The sequence below is a fragment of the Juglans microcarpa x Juglans regia genome, chromosome 2D (genome assembly GCF_004785595.1).
Source record: "Juglans microcarpa x Juglans regia isolate MS1-56 chromosome 2D, Jm3101_v1.0, whole genome shotgun sequence".
Lineage (NCBI taxonomy): Eukaryota > Viridiplantae > Streptophyta > Magnoliopsida > Fagales > Juglandaceae > Juglans > Juglans microcarpa x Juglans regia.
In genome coordinates this window covers 840,503-855,509 of record NC_054596.1, presented here as the reverse complement: position 1 = coordinate 855,509, position 15,007 = coordinate 840,503, and the positions used below count along the sequence as shown (strand labels likewise).

General features: G+C 37.6%; 1 protein-coding gene across 1 annotated transcript; it reads right to left on the bottom strand.

Annotated features, from left to right (window-relative positions):
• Nucleotides 1-6,904: 6,904 nt before the first annotated feature.
• On the bottom strand, nt 6,905-8,734 carry LOC121249612 (probable acyl-activating enzyme 5, peroxisomal). The gene has a single exon (XM_041148333.1). The coding sequence runs from the start codon at nt 8,662-8,664 to the stop codon at nt 6,994-6,996; it is 1,671 nt and encodes a 556-aa protein (XP_041004267.1). The 5' UTR covers nt 8,665-8,734; the 3' UTR covers nt 6,905-6,993.
• Nucleotides 8,735-15,007: the final 6,273 nt, after the last annotated feature.

Below are 15,007 nucleotides of genomic sequence, written 5' to 3'. Positions count from 1 at the left end.
CACAATATTGGCATTAACAAAATTGTGAGTGGATCCACTATCCACCAAAAGAGTGACTTCAAATTTCCCCACCCATGCCATTACTTTCATGGATGTAGGTCTAAGAATACCCGAGATGGCATTCAAGGACAATTCGGCCTCCTCTATTGGTTCATTAGAGTTGGCCCCTTCATGATCCGTTTCCTCACTAGACGTCTCTTCATTGCTATCATCTTCTCTTTCTTCATTTGATTCCTCCCCAAGCAACACATATGCTTGGCCGGCCTTACACTTGTGCTCCTTGCTCCACTTGTCACCACATTTGAAGCAAAGCCCCTTCTTGATTCTTTCTTGGACTTCTTCTCTAGAGAGCTTCTTAACCTCATAGGGTTTAGGTTTGAAAACTCTATCTCCCCCTTCGGTTTCCAAGGTGCCTTGGTTTGCAAAGTTTTTGAGACTTTGCTCCCCACATCCTTGGAGAATCTTCTCTCCATATTTTCACTCTCTTCAACGATTTCGGCCATCCTCATTACTTCTTGGATCTGTGTTGGTTGCTTCAATTTGATCTCCTTGGCTAGCCAAGGTTTCAAACCATCAACAAATGTACCAATGAGTGCCTCTTCGGACCATCCCCTCACTAGTGTTTGAAGCTGCCGAAATTCTTCTATGTATTGGTGAACCTTTCCTTCTTGTTTCAATTTAGCCAATTGACCATGGTGGTTAATTGTGGGTGACGGGCCAAATTGCAACAAGAACTCCTTCTCAAACATGGTCCATCCCAATCTTTTCTCATCTCTCTCATATTGATCCCTAATCCACCTCCACCACTTACTAGCCTTGCCTTCCAAATAAAAACAAGCCGTGGAGACTCTCTCTCTCCTTGGAACTTCGTAGGTGTGGAAATAATGATCAACTTTGTCTAGCCATTCGTAGGGGTCCCCTCCATTGAACTTAGGAAAGTCTACTTTTGGCCTCTTGGGTCCCCAGTCATTGTCCCGGTTTCCCCTTCTCTCATCATGGAAATCATCGCCCAACCTTCTCCCTTGTCGGTTTCCATGTCTTGCATAGTGATCATGTCTTCTATTCTCGCGGTGGTCTTGGCCAAATGGCCTCTCTTCTTCATACTCATGCTCGGCCTCATGGCCCTCTTCATATCGAGGTAGCTCATACCTCACATCTTGTGGTCTTCCCCTCAAGCTTGGACTCCCATGGTGGCTTCCACCTTGGATCCATCTTTCAACGGCCACGTTTCCATGCTCTACCCGTCCTCCTCTTTTCACCTCTACCCGTGGTAGTTCATGCATAGAATCATGCATGGATTCGGTCACACTTGTCTCTACTCCATCTACAAAAGCATCATGCCTTTGTCCATTCATCTCTCGACGTGGAGCTTGTCCTTCAACTATTCTTCGTTCTATCCTTTCCACATTCTCATGCGTCTCTCTCCTCAAAGCATCTATGGTTCTTTTTTGTTCCTCCTTGTCACGTGAGGTGACATTCACGGCCACCTTAAGTTCTGCCATATTGGACTTGAGCTCACTCAAGATGTCCAATACTCTTGTATTTTGTTCTTCAAGCTTCTCAATTCGTTCCCGGTTGGAACTATTGAGCTCATCGGTCTCTTGGTGACTTGTGGTCATGTTGCTTGCAAACTAGTCTCTTGGAAGTGCTTGCAAACTGACAAACTCGGGTTGATGTAGCTTGGACGGCTTGTGCACTTTTCTTGGTCGGTAAGATGAGTCCACCAAGTCCAACCTTGAGTTGTCCACCTTCAAAGATGGGCAACGCCTCTTGCACACGCACGGTCCAACCTTGGATCCCCCACCTTCAAGAGTGGTCGATCCCTACGAGAACTCTACTCCGTCCTCTACCTCAACCCCCAAACTTCAATTTCACAAACAACAAGAATATATGGGATCCAACGAGGGTCTTCCCCAACAAATTCACAAAGGTTCAAGTTAACGCGTTGTTTACCTCTTGGAGAAGTGAGCACTTCTCAATATTAACCAAACAAGATACCTCTCAATGAAAGCACCATAAATGTTAGGGACCCCGGTCAAGTCCCTAAACACTTGCCTTGCTAATCCAAAGCTTGCCTCAAAGTGACCGAGTCTTAGTTCTTCTCTTGCTTGGTCCTCGTCCAAAGATGGTCAATGTGACCAAAGGGTGATATGATATGGTGAGGTTAGGTGTTTAGGCTAAGAGAATGATGGTAAGAAGGGAATGGTTTAAGGTAGTGTATGGCTAGGAATGGTTGTGGCGCACGGCACTAGGGGGTGCTAGGGTTGGCGCCACTTTGGGTTGGAGTTTAGGGTTTGGAAGAATGTGGGTCGGCTAGGGTTTGAACAAGGATGGATGAGTTGGACGGCTAGGAATTTGACTTTAGGAAGGTTTCCTAAAGTTATGGGATTTGGAGGGAATCAAGGGATGGCCATATATGGAAGGAAGTGGTCAATTAGGGTTCCTAAATTATAGGAGCTCTAACTATGGAAAGTATGGGTGGCGGCTAGGGCAAGTTAAATTAGGCAAGTGATTGCCGAATTTAACTTGATTGCTTATGGCAGAATACGGCTAGGGTTTTACAAGGGATCACTCAACTATGGAAAGTTGACTAACACTTGTGTTGGTCGAAATGGGAGTTGTTCGGATTGGATGATGGTAATGGGATGGTTTTCACCAATGAACAAATGATGAACAAGATGAACACGTGATGAACAAGATGAACAAATGATAAAATTATCAAGAACAAAGTAAGCAAAAGAAAGCCAATTCAACTATGATTCACGAATTGCACATAGATGAAATAAACCTCTTTATTGATGAACTTGAACCAAAAGATTAAAACCACAACTTGGATTCACGAATTGCACCAAGTTGTGAAACAAGATAGATAAATGAATCACACCTATTCACGGATTGCAAGGTGTGATCCTCTCCTTGGGATTCACGGATTGCACCCAAAGAGCCCAAGTGCTCTAGCACCGAAATGTGATCTCAAGAACAAAAGTCTACCCACAAGGGAATTTGCCAAAAGATCCTCATGCAATGACTAAGGTTCCTATTTATAGGTTACAACTTGGAAACCCTAAAATGGTCCCTTCAAAGTAAATAACAATTAATTAAAAGCTTAAGTAAATAAAATAATAAGATAGAGCCATGGACTAAACCATGGTGTGACATGCTCGGGCCCATGGTGGGCTAAGTGGTTGCATGTTGGTTGGTTGGCCCATGGCTAAGTGTTGGTTCGGCATGGTCCAAGTAGGTGGCTTGGATGTTGGCTGCATGGCACGGGCTGGAGCCGTGCGCTGGGTGGCACGCCATGGGGCGTGCCACTAACCTCGCTGGTGCTCTGCAGGATGGGCGTGGGCGTGCTGGCGTGCGGCAGGGCCCATGGTCAAGTGGATGTGCGGCAGGATCTGCTAAGGCCATGCGGGTGTGCGGCATGGTCACCTTGGGCGTGCGCGCGCGCGCGTGGGCTTGCTTGCCTGTGCGGCGCGCGGGTGCTCGCAGGGCCATGCGGCCCACTGGTGTGCGCGCGGGCTTGCGCACTGCAAAGAGTCTGGGCGTGCGGCCCGCTGGGGCACCTGGTGCCGCGCGCATGCGCGCGCTTGCCTGCGCTGCGCGCATGTGCGCGCGGGTCTGTGCTGCGCATGCTGCCGTGCGGCTGCTAACCTAGCTAGCCTCGCTAGCCTGCATGCTGGGCGCCCCGGGGGTGCCATCGCGCGGGCCAAGGCATGCATGCATGCTGGGCGCCCCGTGCGTGTCATCCCACGAGCCAAGGCATGGTTGTAGGCTAGCCAAGGTGCTTGTCTCCACCATGACTAAGGCATGGGCGGCTCCTCTAGGGCCAACTCGACATGGGGGCCTAACATTCATCCTGCAGTTTCGTCATAAAACAGGTCCTACACAGGCATGATGTGATGAGCACTAGACCTTAATCAAAAGACAAGTGGGTCGTCTTTGTTGTTGTTTTTTTTTTTTCCTAAGTGCATCCATGCTGTTAAGGAAGAAGATAAGTCAAGCAATCATTCGGTCATACAAGAAGAAGAAAGCACTAATACATGCACAGCAGAGGCACACATCAAGTCGACTACATGCACAGCAGAAGCAAGAAATGTACACCAGAGTAATGAAGAATCTTCTAGAATGAAAAAATACATTTCTGGTGGGACAGGTGGCAATTGATCCTACAATTGTGGGAAACGGTTAAATGTAAACTTCTCTATATAAATTAACAATGTAAAGGCACAGTAGAAACACGAGAAAACAGAGGAATAAAATCTGTTTCATCCTTTGAGCATTTTGTCGAAGGAAAACACTACTTTGCCTCTTCACTTTGTCCACTCTATTTGACCGCTCGTCAAATTTTTTTTTTTTTTACTTAGTGATTAAGGAAATGATTTTAAATGTATTGGTATATTTTTTTTACTTTTTAAAAATATTTAAATATATTAAAAAATATTAAAAAAAAAACTGTTTATCAATATGGGGCGGCATAGTAGCCGCACCCTTTGTCGAATGCCTGATATGCATTTTGAGCTGCTATCTCATCACATGCATGCGAGTAGAAATAAAGCTTCAGCGATGGAAGAGTAGTGGAGATTCCAAAGCCACGCAAAGTACTCGCAAATGGTAATTGCTACATGGGTCCAACGGATTTTTTTTTTAAAGAAGAGAAAAGAATATCAAATTTATTGATAGTCCTCACTTGTGACGGAGGAAAATTATGATTACATCCAGATGCTTGAGGGATACAAATAAGCATAAAAATCTAAAAGTCAGGCCTCAAAAATCGTAAAGCAACTAGATAAAATACAAAAAAAAATAGAAGGCAAAACAAGTGACATAAACAATATAAAAACATACAAAAAGGACACAAGCAAGTGAGATTATCAAAAATAAAAAGAAGCACGAACAACCTATCAGGAACGATATTAAGAAGTCCACAGATAAGAAAGGTCAATTTTATCCATACAAAAAAAAAACTTCTTAATCTGGTAAGTAACATGAAACTATCTCCAGACCAATCTATTTCTAAACTCTCAACTCCACTCTTGACAAGGGATCAACCGCGACATTTCCTTTCCTAAAAATATGATTCACGCTGTACATCTCGTTTATTTTCAAGAAACATCTCATCTCATCTCATCTCATCTCACTTTATCATTACAATTTTTCCAAATCTCTATACAAAATAAAATAAACAATTCAACTTTTTTAAATCTCTAAACAAAAATAATATTAAAAAATATATTTTAACAATATTTTATTCAACTTTTTAACTTTAATCTCATCTCATCTCATCTCATCTCATCTCTGAAAACAAACGGAGTCAGGGTCGCACAGACTCGCACATTGCATATATGGGAATGCTCACTAATCAATTAATAATGTACTGCTTTGTCAATCGATACACATCTCTCTCTATTTTTCCACTCCTACCTACTCTTCATTGATCGGTTGTTGAGATTCATTTAAATTTTTAATTAATTCGATTTAATTGTTTTAATTTTTACCAGAAAAATAGTTTAAATTAGCATAACCGTCTGATCATGCCACGTTTTGTTTCTAATTAATATCCTTTTATTTTTTTAAAAAAGAAATAGTTTGCATTTTTAGCGTTCTTATTTGCGGCCACTTTATGAGTTAATCAACGTCCCCTAACGATGTCAATTAAAAAAAAAAAAAAAAAACCAATCATGGACGTCGACGCTTCATATATTGACCTGCAGGTCTTTGACGGTGCGTGTCAACTAACTTTCTATTTATCTGCCGAGGAGTTAATTTTGATGATAATTTATCTAATCGCATCAAATTAAAAAGCATAGAGCAGATTTAATTTAAATTAACAAAAGAGTTTTTTTTTTTTTTATAAAAAGGATCTCATTCCATTTATTTAAGAGGACATACAACTTTGACTTCAAACAACAAGTCAATTACAAATGTTAGTAGAATCTCAGTACACTATTGTGACTGACATGGTCTAGTCCAGACAGCTTATCTCTAAAGACCGAAGTCTAAGAGATAGCATAACTCTATTCCCAATAGAGTTCACAGTAACCAAACATAAAACTCCATACTCAACTAGATTGAGTATAGAGAAACCAAACCTCAACATCACCGACTAAGTGGAGGGGGGACAACACCCTTTGGACCTAAGTCCGAAGGGACAAATGTTTTTGAGTTTTTTTGTTTTCTTGAAAATAAAGATAATGCATAAATAAATTACATAGAGAAAATATTGTAAAAAGGGAAAAACAGTGCACAAAAAATGACTCGGAAGGGAAAACCGACGGTCGGTCTTGGGAGATCCAGAGTCGCCGGTTCGGGAGCTGCCGCGCGTTGCAACGGCATAGAGCTCCTTGGTGGCGCGTGAGGGCCACGCGCCGACGAGCTTCGAAATTTTCGTCCCGCGCGTGCAGGCTACGCTCCACTCCGGTTGGGGCCGTGTTCGGTGGACGTGTAGATCGGCGGCTGGGCAACCTCCTGGTGGGGCGCGTGTTGGCTATAAAGACCCCGAAGACCACGAACAGCAATTCTCCCTTTATTTAGCCTGAAAAAATGAAAAAGAAAAAAAAAAACAAAATACAAAAAAAAATCAGAGAAGTAGAGGGAAAGAGTGAAGGGGGAAGGAGCCGAAACTCTCACCCCCTCTAGCCGGTCTGAATGAGCTGGGTTTAGAGAGAAAGTTGCGGTCTGGGTTTGGGTTTAGAGAGAAGAGTCCTTGTTTCTCAAATTAACAAAAGAGTTGAAGATTAGTTTTAAAATAGAACCAATCACATTATTTTGGACCAACAAACATGTACGTTCGAGGGCATCACAACTATAATATTAACAAGTGATCAATCCCAAGACCTGCAACAATTATTTTTTCGAATAAAAAAAAAAACAATTATTTTCCGGACACTTATCCATAAAAACTGCAGCTATTATCACTGTTCCCTTACAACGTGAGAATTAACAAGAACTGGAGCCTGGGTAAATCTAGACAAGGATCATGCGATACTGTGACTACTACATCCGACTAGCTCTTGAAGATCCCATGCTCTTGGCAATCTGATCTCTGAGCACAAACTTCTGGATCTTCCCGGTAGAAGTCTTGGGCAAATCATCCCTGAACACCACCGTCTTGGGCACCATGTAGTGTGGCAACTTAGCCCTACAAAATTCTATGATCTCTTTCTCAGTTGCCATCCTAGCATCATCCTTCAAGCTCACAAACGCACAAGGCGTCTCTCCCCAGAACTCATCCGGCCGACCCACTACGGCCGCCTCGTTAACCGCCGGATGCGAATACAGCACCGACTCCACCTCCACGCTGCTCAAATTCTCTCCACCGCTTATGATCACATCCTTTGACCGATCCCTGATCTCCAAATAACCATCTGGGTGCATGACTCCCACGTCCCCAGTGTAAAACCAACCATTGTCTCTCATGCACTTGGAGGTCCCCTCCGGATCTTTGAGATAACCCAGCATCACACACCCGCCTCTTAGTACGACTTCACCGGGTGTTAACCCGTCTCGTTTCACACTCTCTCCTGACTCCGCATCCACTACGTCCACTTCAGTCATCCCCACCGTCCTCACTCCTTGTCTTGCCTTTAGCCTAGCTCTCTCCGACGCAGGAAACCTGTTCCATTGTGGTTTCCAGGCGCATGACACCACGATACCACACGTTTCAGTCAACCCGTAACCGTGACTCACTGAAAAACCCACTGACTCGGTTTTAAGCAGTACACTCGCCGGTGGTGGAGCCCCGGCTGTGAGGATATGAACGGGTTTTCTGAGCGATCGCTTATTGTAATCAGAAGAGTTGGATAGCATGTTGAGCACCACAGGAGCACCACACATGTGAGTCACGCCGTGTCTTTCAATGAGGCGGTAGATTGTGTGACAGTCGAATTTACGGAGGCAGACGTTGGTTCCACCAACAGCTGCCATGCCCCAAGGGAAGCTCCAGCCATTAGCGTGAAACATCGGTAGGGTCCATAAGTAAACAGGATGTTTTGGTACAGGCCAGTCTATGAGGGCATCAAGAGCTACGATGAATACTCCCCTGTGGCAGTGTACCACACCTTTAGGAGAGGAGGTTGTACCGGAAGTGTAGTTCAAAACCATGGGGTCCCACTCGCTCTTCGGGCGGACCCACTTGAACTCAGGATCGCCTTTCTCTACTACTCCTTCGTAAGTGGCAAGGAAATGATCGGCCGACGACGATGATGGTACTGTCAGTGAGACCTCGTCATCCGTAATGAGGATAAGAACTGGGCGCTGGACGTGTGGTGGGAACAAAGAGAGGGCTTCCACAGCAAGATTGCGACAGAGGTGGTCAACGAAGACGAGCTTTGATTCGCCATGACGGAGAATGATGGAAACCATGCGGGCATCAAGACGGGTGTTGATAGTGTTGAGGATGGCGCCGGCCATGGGTACGGCGAAGTGGAGCTCGTACATGGCGGGGAGGTTCGGAGCCAGAACGGAGACAACGTGGCCGCTCTTGATGCCGAGGGAAGAGAGAGACGAGGCTAATTGGAGACATCGGCGGTGGGTCTGGAACCAAGTGTAGGTGGTGTCGTTGTAGACGACAGAAGGACAATCGCCGTAGACAGCAGCTGCTCTATCCAGGAAGCCTATTGGGGTTAGAGGTGATGAATTTGCCGGCTTCGGTTTCAACTCTTCCATCTCTCTCAAAGTGTGTCGTCTTGTCTTTGTGTGGGAAAGAGACTGTTCGCTTGCGCTAACTTGAACAGATAAGAGCTAGTGGGTAATGAGGGCGCTTTGTTGTTGCTATTTAAAATGGGCATAGCTGTCGCCTGTCAGTACTGTATTGGAAGCGGGAATAATTGTGTAAAACGTTTCCACATCCACTAATACAATTAGAAAAAGTTTATTCATCATTTATTTTCTTATCATTTTTTTATCATTCTATAATATATATTTAGATGATAAGTTCATAATTAAAATATAATAAATAATATTTAATAATCTAATATCACATTATAAAATAATAAGAAAATAATAAAAATTAAAATAATGAATAGCATTACTCGTACAATTATGCAATTATATGGTTTAATAAGTTGATAAAAGAGTAGAGTATGAGCAGTGGCCTAGCTAAAATTTGGCTAAAATTTGACTAAGAAATTCATTTTTATAAATTTAACTAGTCATTTTTTAATAACATAACTAAATAACAAATTCTCTGAATCTATTACAATTCTATTAAAATATTGATTTTAAAATTTTTATTTATTTTAATTATAATTGTAATTTGAATATTTATTCGTTATTAAAAAAATACGTATTAATTTTCTAACGTTCATACTATTCCAACGGATATAACTTTCTAACGGTATTTCTTTTTACAATGGTCATATTCTTCCAACTGATATATTTTTTCAACAGTCATATATTTTACAACGGATATATTTTTTCCAATGGCTATATTTTTCCAACGGATATATTTTTTTAATGATTATATTTCTCCAACGGTTATATTTTTCTACTATAAAACATAACATTTTCTCAACAATTTTATTCACTTCAAGTCAAGTGTTTATGTGAAATCTTTTTTTTTTTTTTCATTTTCTCTCAATGGATCGTTCGTTTTTTTACAAAATTGCACTTATCGATTCAGATTCTGACAAAAAATTTGAGATATCGAGATAACTTGTTCTAGAAGAAAAAGGATCAAGCTAACGTGGTTCTTCTAAAAAATCATGTAGATTCATCAGGTGCGGTCAATTGCAACCACACCAAAATATTTTTCGTGACTATTTTGTTGATCCTCCAATCTTTCCTCACAAATACTTTTGAATGAGGTTTTGAATAACTCGTTCTCTATTTCTTCTTATCCAAGCTGCGATAGAAGCCCATGAATCTTATTTTGTCCAAAGACGAGATAGTTCTGGAAGACTTGATTTTTTTTTCCTTCAAAATATAACAACTGCTCTGAGGATGCTTGCATATGGTGTTACAACTGATTTTATAGATGAATATTTGAATGTTGGAGAGACTATCGCATTAAAAAGCCTAAGTTTTTTGACAAAGCAATTGTTTCAGTTTTTTTTTTAAGAGTACTTAAAGAAACCCAACAATGATGACATTGCTAGATTGCTCGTAGTTGGTGAGAAACGTGGATTTCCAGGTATGTTAGGGAGCATTGATTGCATGCACTGGAAGTGAAAGAACTGCCCAACTGCTTGGCATGGTATGTACTTTGGTCATATCCACGAACCAACAATTGTTTTAGAAGCAGTGACTTTTTACGATCTATGGATTTAATATGTTTTTTTGGATTATTGGGATCTCATAATGATATAAATGTGCTTGATAGATAATTTATATTTTCTAACCTTGCTCAATGGCGTACTCCGACTGTCAATTAATAGTTATAACTATGCAATGAGATACTATCTTGCTGATGACATTTATCAGTAATGTGCAACATTTGTTAAAACCATCTCAGCTTCCCAAGGAAACAAGAAAAAATCTTTTGCAGCCCAAGAGTCCACAAGGAAGAATGTGGAGCGTGCTTTTGGTGTGCTTAAAGCATGATTTGTTATAGTTCATGGACCTGTACGGTTTTCTCACATTCAAAAGCTTAACGATGTTATGATTGCATGCGTAATTTTACATAATATGATCATTGACGACGAACGGACTGACAACGGATAAAAAGATTTCGAATATGAACAGTTGGTAGAAAGCTGGAATATATTTACAAGAATGTGAGTTAGTCTATGGTTTAGTACGATGTTCATGTGGACTCTGCATGGGGGTTGGATATTGCCACAAAACACCAAGGCTGGTCGATCGGATCTTGGCAACCAAGAAGAAGCAATGGCGATCATGTTTCCAGGGATCGACACCACTAAGAATTATAATCAACCACAACCAACAACAACCATCATTTGTACCGCCAACATTAATGGTCAACCAAGATCAACGATAACCTGAAGCAATCGAGAAACCACCTAAACCAACCAAGAAACCACTTGAATTGGGCTTAATTAAAAGTGATTGAATTGGCTAAACATTATCTTAACCGGTCAATAAAAAGAAATAACCTGCCAAAATCCACTGCACTGAAATAAATCAATTCAAACCAAGACTGATCAACTCTGAACTAGCCGATCTAAACACATGAATAACAGATCAACCCCAAAAACAAATTTTAATTAATGGTAGGAAAGTTTGTTACACCTCTAGTTTTTTTTTTTTTTTTGGAATGTAAAACTTGAGAGAATACCTATCTCAAATCCATTTTTCTTAATTCCTAAATTAAAGCAAATACAAAAAATGTGGTTAAAATTAATGAAGCTTGTAACTACAAATGAAATATTGATTGGCTAGCTCGAGGAGATATCTGGCCGTGAACTTCTTGACCTTCATATTTATTTCATGAACTTTCAACAAAAGTCCACTCTGATTCCAGAAATTACATGAAAATCCCTATTCTCTACCTTCCAGAAATTACTTTTTATGTAAGGAAAATTATTTTACCAGCGAATAAGGAAAAGTCCAAATTTAGTTTCTATTTGTTGAGTTTGGTGTAGGAGGTTTTTAAACAACTTAGCTAAAATTTGACTTTAACTATATCACCATTAATGCTCTAATACTATTATTTATAATCTTAAATTTTATTATTTTTAATTGAACTTAATAATAGGGTATGAGTCGCTTAAAATATATCATATCATCAAATATAATTAAGAATTATAATATCTAGAACGGCTACAAAAACGGCTACCGAAAGCATCTTGCTGTACCTTCTCAAAAAAAAAAGGAAAATGTTTGGTCCACAGATGAAGCACACCGAAAGCAGCCATCGATTCTTTTTTTTATTTTTTTATTAATTTTTATTTTTTTACTTAGTGATTAAAAAAAAGTTTTTAAATAATTTTGTGAATTTTTTTTAAAAAAATATTTAAAGATATAAAAAAAATGTATGGAAAGAAAAAGAAATTAAAAAAAAAAACACATTTACTCTGTTCGGTGGCCACCGAAAAAAAAAATGCATATTGCCGTACAAATGACTAACAAATAGCACTTTTATTAGATTAGCCAAAGTTAAATAACATTTTTTATGAATATAAGATAAATTTGACTTTTGGCTATTCTATTCACATAAATCTCTACATTTGAATAGCTATTTTTTCATTATATAACAATAAAATAATATAAGATGAATTTAATTTTGGTTATTCACATCAAATTTATACATTAGATTATATATTTGTTCATTATATAGTAATGAATAACTAATAATTTCAAAAATATTTAATTTTTTTAATTATTAATTTATTTTATTTTATCAAATTTTACTATTCTATCTATTATATATTAATTAATAATTATATTCTTATTAAATTAATATATCACTAACTCAAATTAATATACCAATTGTGATAAAATATGTGATAAAAAGAAAGGGAGAGATAAATAATTAATAAAATATATATTTGATGTATGTACAGTAACTTTCAAATTTAGAAAAACTTTTGAAAGTCACTGTAGCTAAATTTCAAATATTTAGAATTTGCTTAATCCATTGTGAGCATATTTTTCTCTCTCATAGCTAAATACTCAATGAATTTAACTTTAAGCTAATCCAATGAGAGTGCTCTTATTAGATCATCTTACCGTTCTAAAAAAAAGCATAACTACATTTATCGAAAATATGTTTCGAATAGGTGTCCCGAAAAACACATTTCACTTTTTTATTTTTATTTTCTTTTTTTTATGTACTTTTTTAATCATCATAAATATTTTTAAAAAAATAAAAAAAAATTTACAACATCATTAAAAACTACTTTTTTAATCACTAAATAAAAAAAAATTATTCGAGATATTTTTTAGGTCTCGAATTCGAAACCCAAAACATTTCTATTCTAAAGAAGCATCTTGCCGTACTATCATTGCTATTTAAAACGGCTACCGAAAGCATCTCGCCGAACCTTCTCAAAAATGAAAAAAAGCATCTTGCTGTACTATTGACTAACTTACTTCTTTTTAATTAGTATTAAAAATGATTTTATTTTTAAATTGGTGGGTAAAGCGCATCATCTAAACTATTTAAAAGATTAAAAGATAAGATTTAATTTATAATACTTAAATTTTAAAATTTATCTTATAAATCAAATTATATCACAGAAATAGTGTATGATGTAGAGGTCTTAATATATGTTTGAGATCACAGTAGAAAATATAACTTATAATTTTTGGGTTTATAACTTATAACTTAAGTAATAAGTTATACTATTAAAAAGTTATCTACTATTTGGTACGTAAGTACGTAAATATATTTTTAAAATACTTTCAAACAAGTTACATTATTTGTTTGAAAACAAATAAAAAAATACTTTCAGAGGTAGAAAGGAAAATCATTTGATTTTTTAAAAATTACTACCATATCTTTAAAAGTTTGAAAGTTGTGTAGGTATTTTCGCCTATTGACAGTGTTTTTAAAATTTGAACTACATTCTGAATTATCTAAAAAACACGTTTAAAGAAAATTATTTTTTTCCTCAAATGTACTTTTTAGTTTATTTGAAATTAAAAATTAGTTTAATATGTAACATACAAAACAACCTAATTTTTCTATTAAAGAACTTTTAAGGTTGCTCAAAAAAAAAAAAACAAAAACTTTGAAGACTATTTAAACATTTTTTAAAACTCATGACGCAATCTCAAACAAGCCATTTTAATAACAGTACTCTAGTATTAAATACTTAAGTTGGGATGAAATATTTTAAAAGAATTATGAATTTATTAGGACCATAAAAATCTTATTTCAAATGGTTTAACTTGTTTGGCTTATTTTCGACCTTATAATAGAACTATTCTATTCTCAAGTCGGTAGAAAACGCATCATTCACAACATTGGTATAGCATTGTTTATATTTTATAAACAAAATTATCGACTAGCGGTTCAATTTGATCGACGCTTATAATAAACGAAGCATCAATGGAACCCACAAGGTATTTTCTTCGACTTGACGTGATATTTGATTTTTTTGTTTTTTATAAGAATTACTCATGATTTTCATATTTTCCATTGAAAGAATGCAGAACACAATTATCACAAACTAATAGGTAGTAAAGGTCATTTTCCAGCATTTATAGTGCCTAAAACACGCCAATATATATATTCTTCCCCTTATTTGTGGCATGCATTTCATATTAATTATAAGTGGTAGATATGATTCAAGTTTGATACCTATCAATTAGGATTCACTTTGATTTCGTTTATAACGATTTATGAAAGTTTCAAATCACTCTAAGAAGATTAGAAAAAAATTATTAATCAATGTTATAATTTGAGGCTATTGAAATTATTATAAACTGTAAGAATTTTTTCATACTCAAATATAAAATCTCATTCATTAGAAAATTATAATCGCCCATTTTAAGATCTCATTTAAATTTGAATTAATTTGACATAAATTGAATTATTTATAAATAATAATAAATTGAGACGATGAAATAAAATTTCATTTGGATGCTAACTCATATGTGATGAGTTCATTTTTAGAATGCCTCCGATATCAAAACACAGTTGAATCTTTATTTTAAACTACTTCCTCTTAAGACTTCGTTGACATTTTCTCTATAAAATAACTGAACTCTCTCTTATTTCTCTTTCCTTAATGGGACCCACTGACACCCTCTCTCTCTTTCTCTTTAATTGTGGGACCCACTACCACTCTTTCTCTATTTCTCTCTCTTCCACTTTATTTGCACGCCCTCTCTCTATTTCTCTCTCTCTCTCTTTAATTATAGGACCCACTAACACTCTCTCTCTATTTCTCTCTCTTTCTCTTTAATTTGTGGGACCCATTGACTAGTAGCCCATTGACTCTCTCTCTTAATGTTGTGTTCACTGTTCGGCGCCAGACGAGAAAAGGAAAGTTTTTACTGTCAGGTGAACAGTATAAAATTAATAATGGGATCCATTTTTCTATAACTTCTCATCAATATATCTAAATTCATTTTAACATTCAAATACATTTTAAACTCATCT

What these genes read in the sequence shown, in the direction of transcription:
- LOC121249612 (XM_041148333.1), bottom strand. Translation starts at nt 8,664, where the DNA reads ATGGAAGAGTTGAAACCGAAGCCGGCAAATTCATCACCTCTAACCCCA.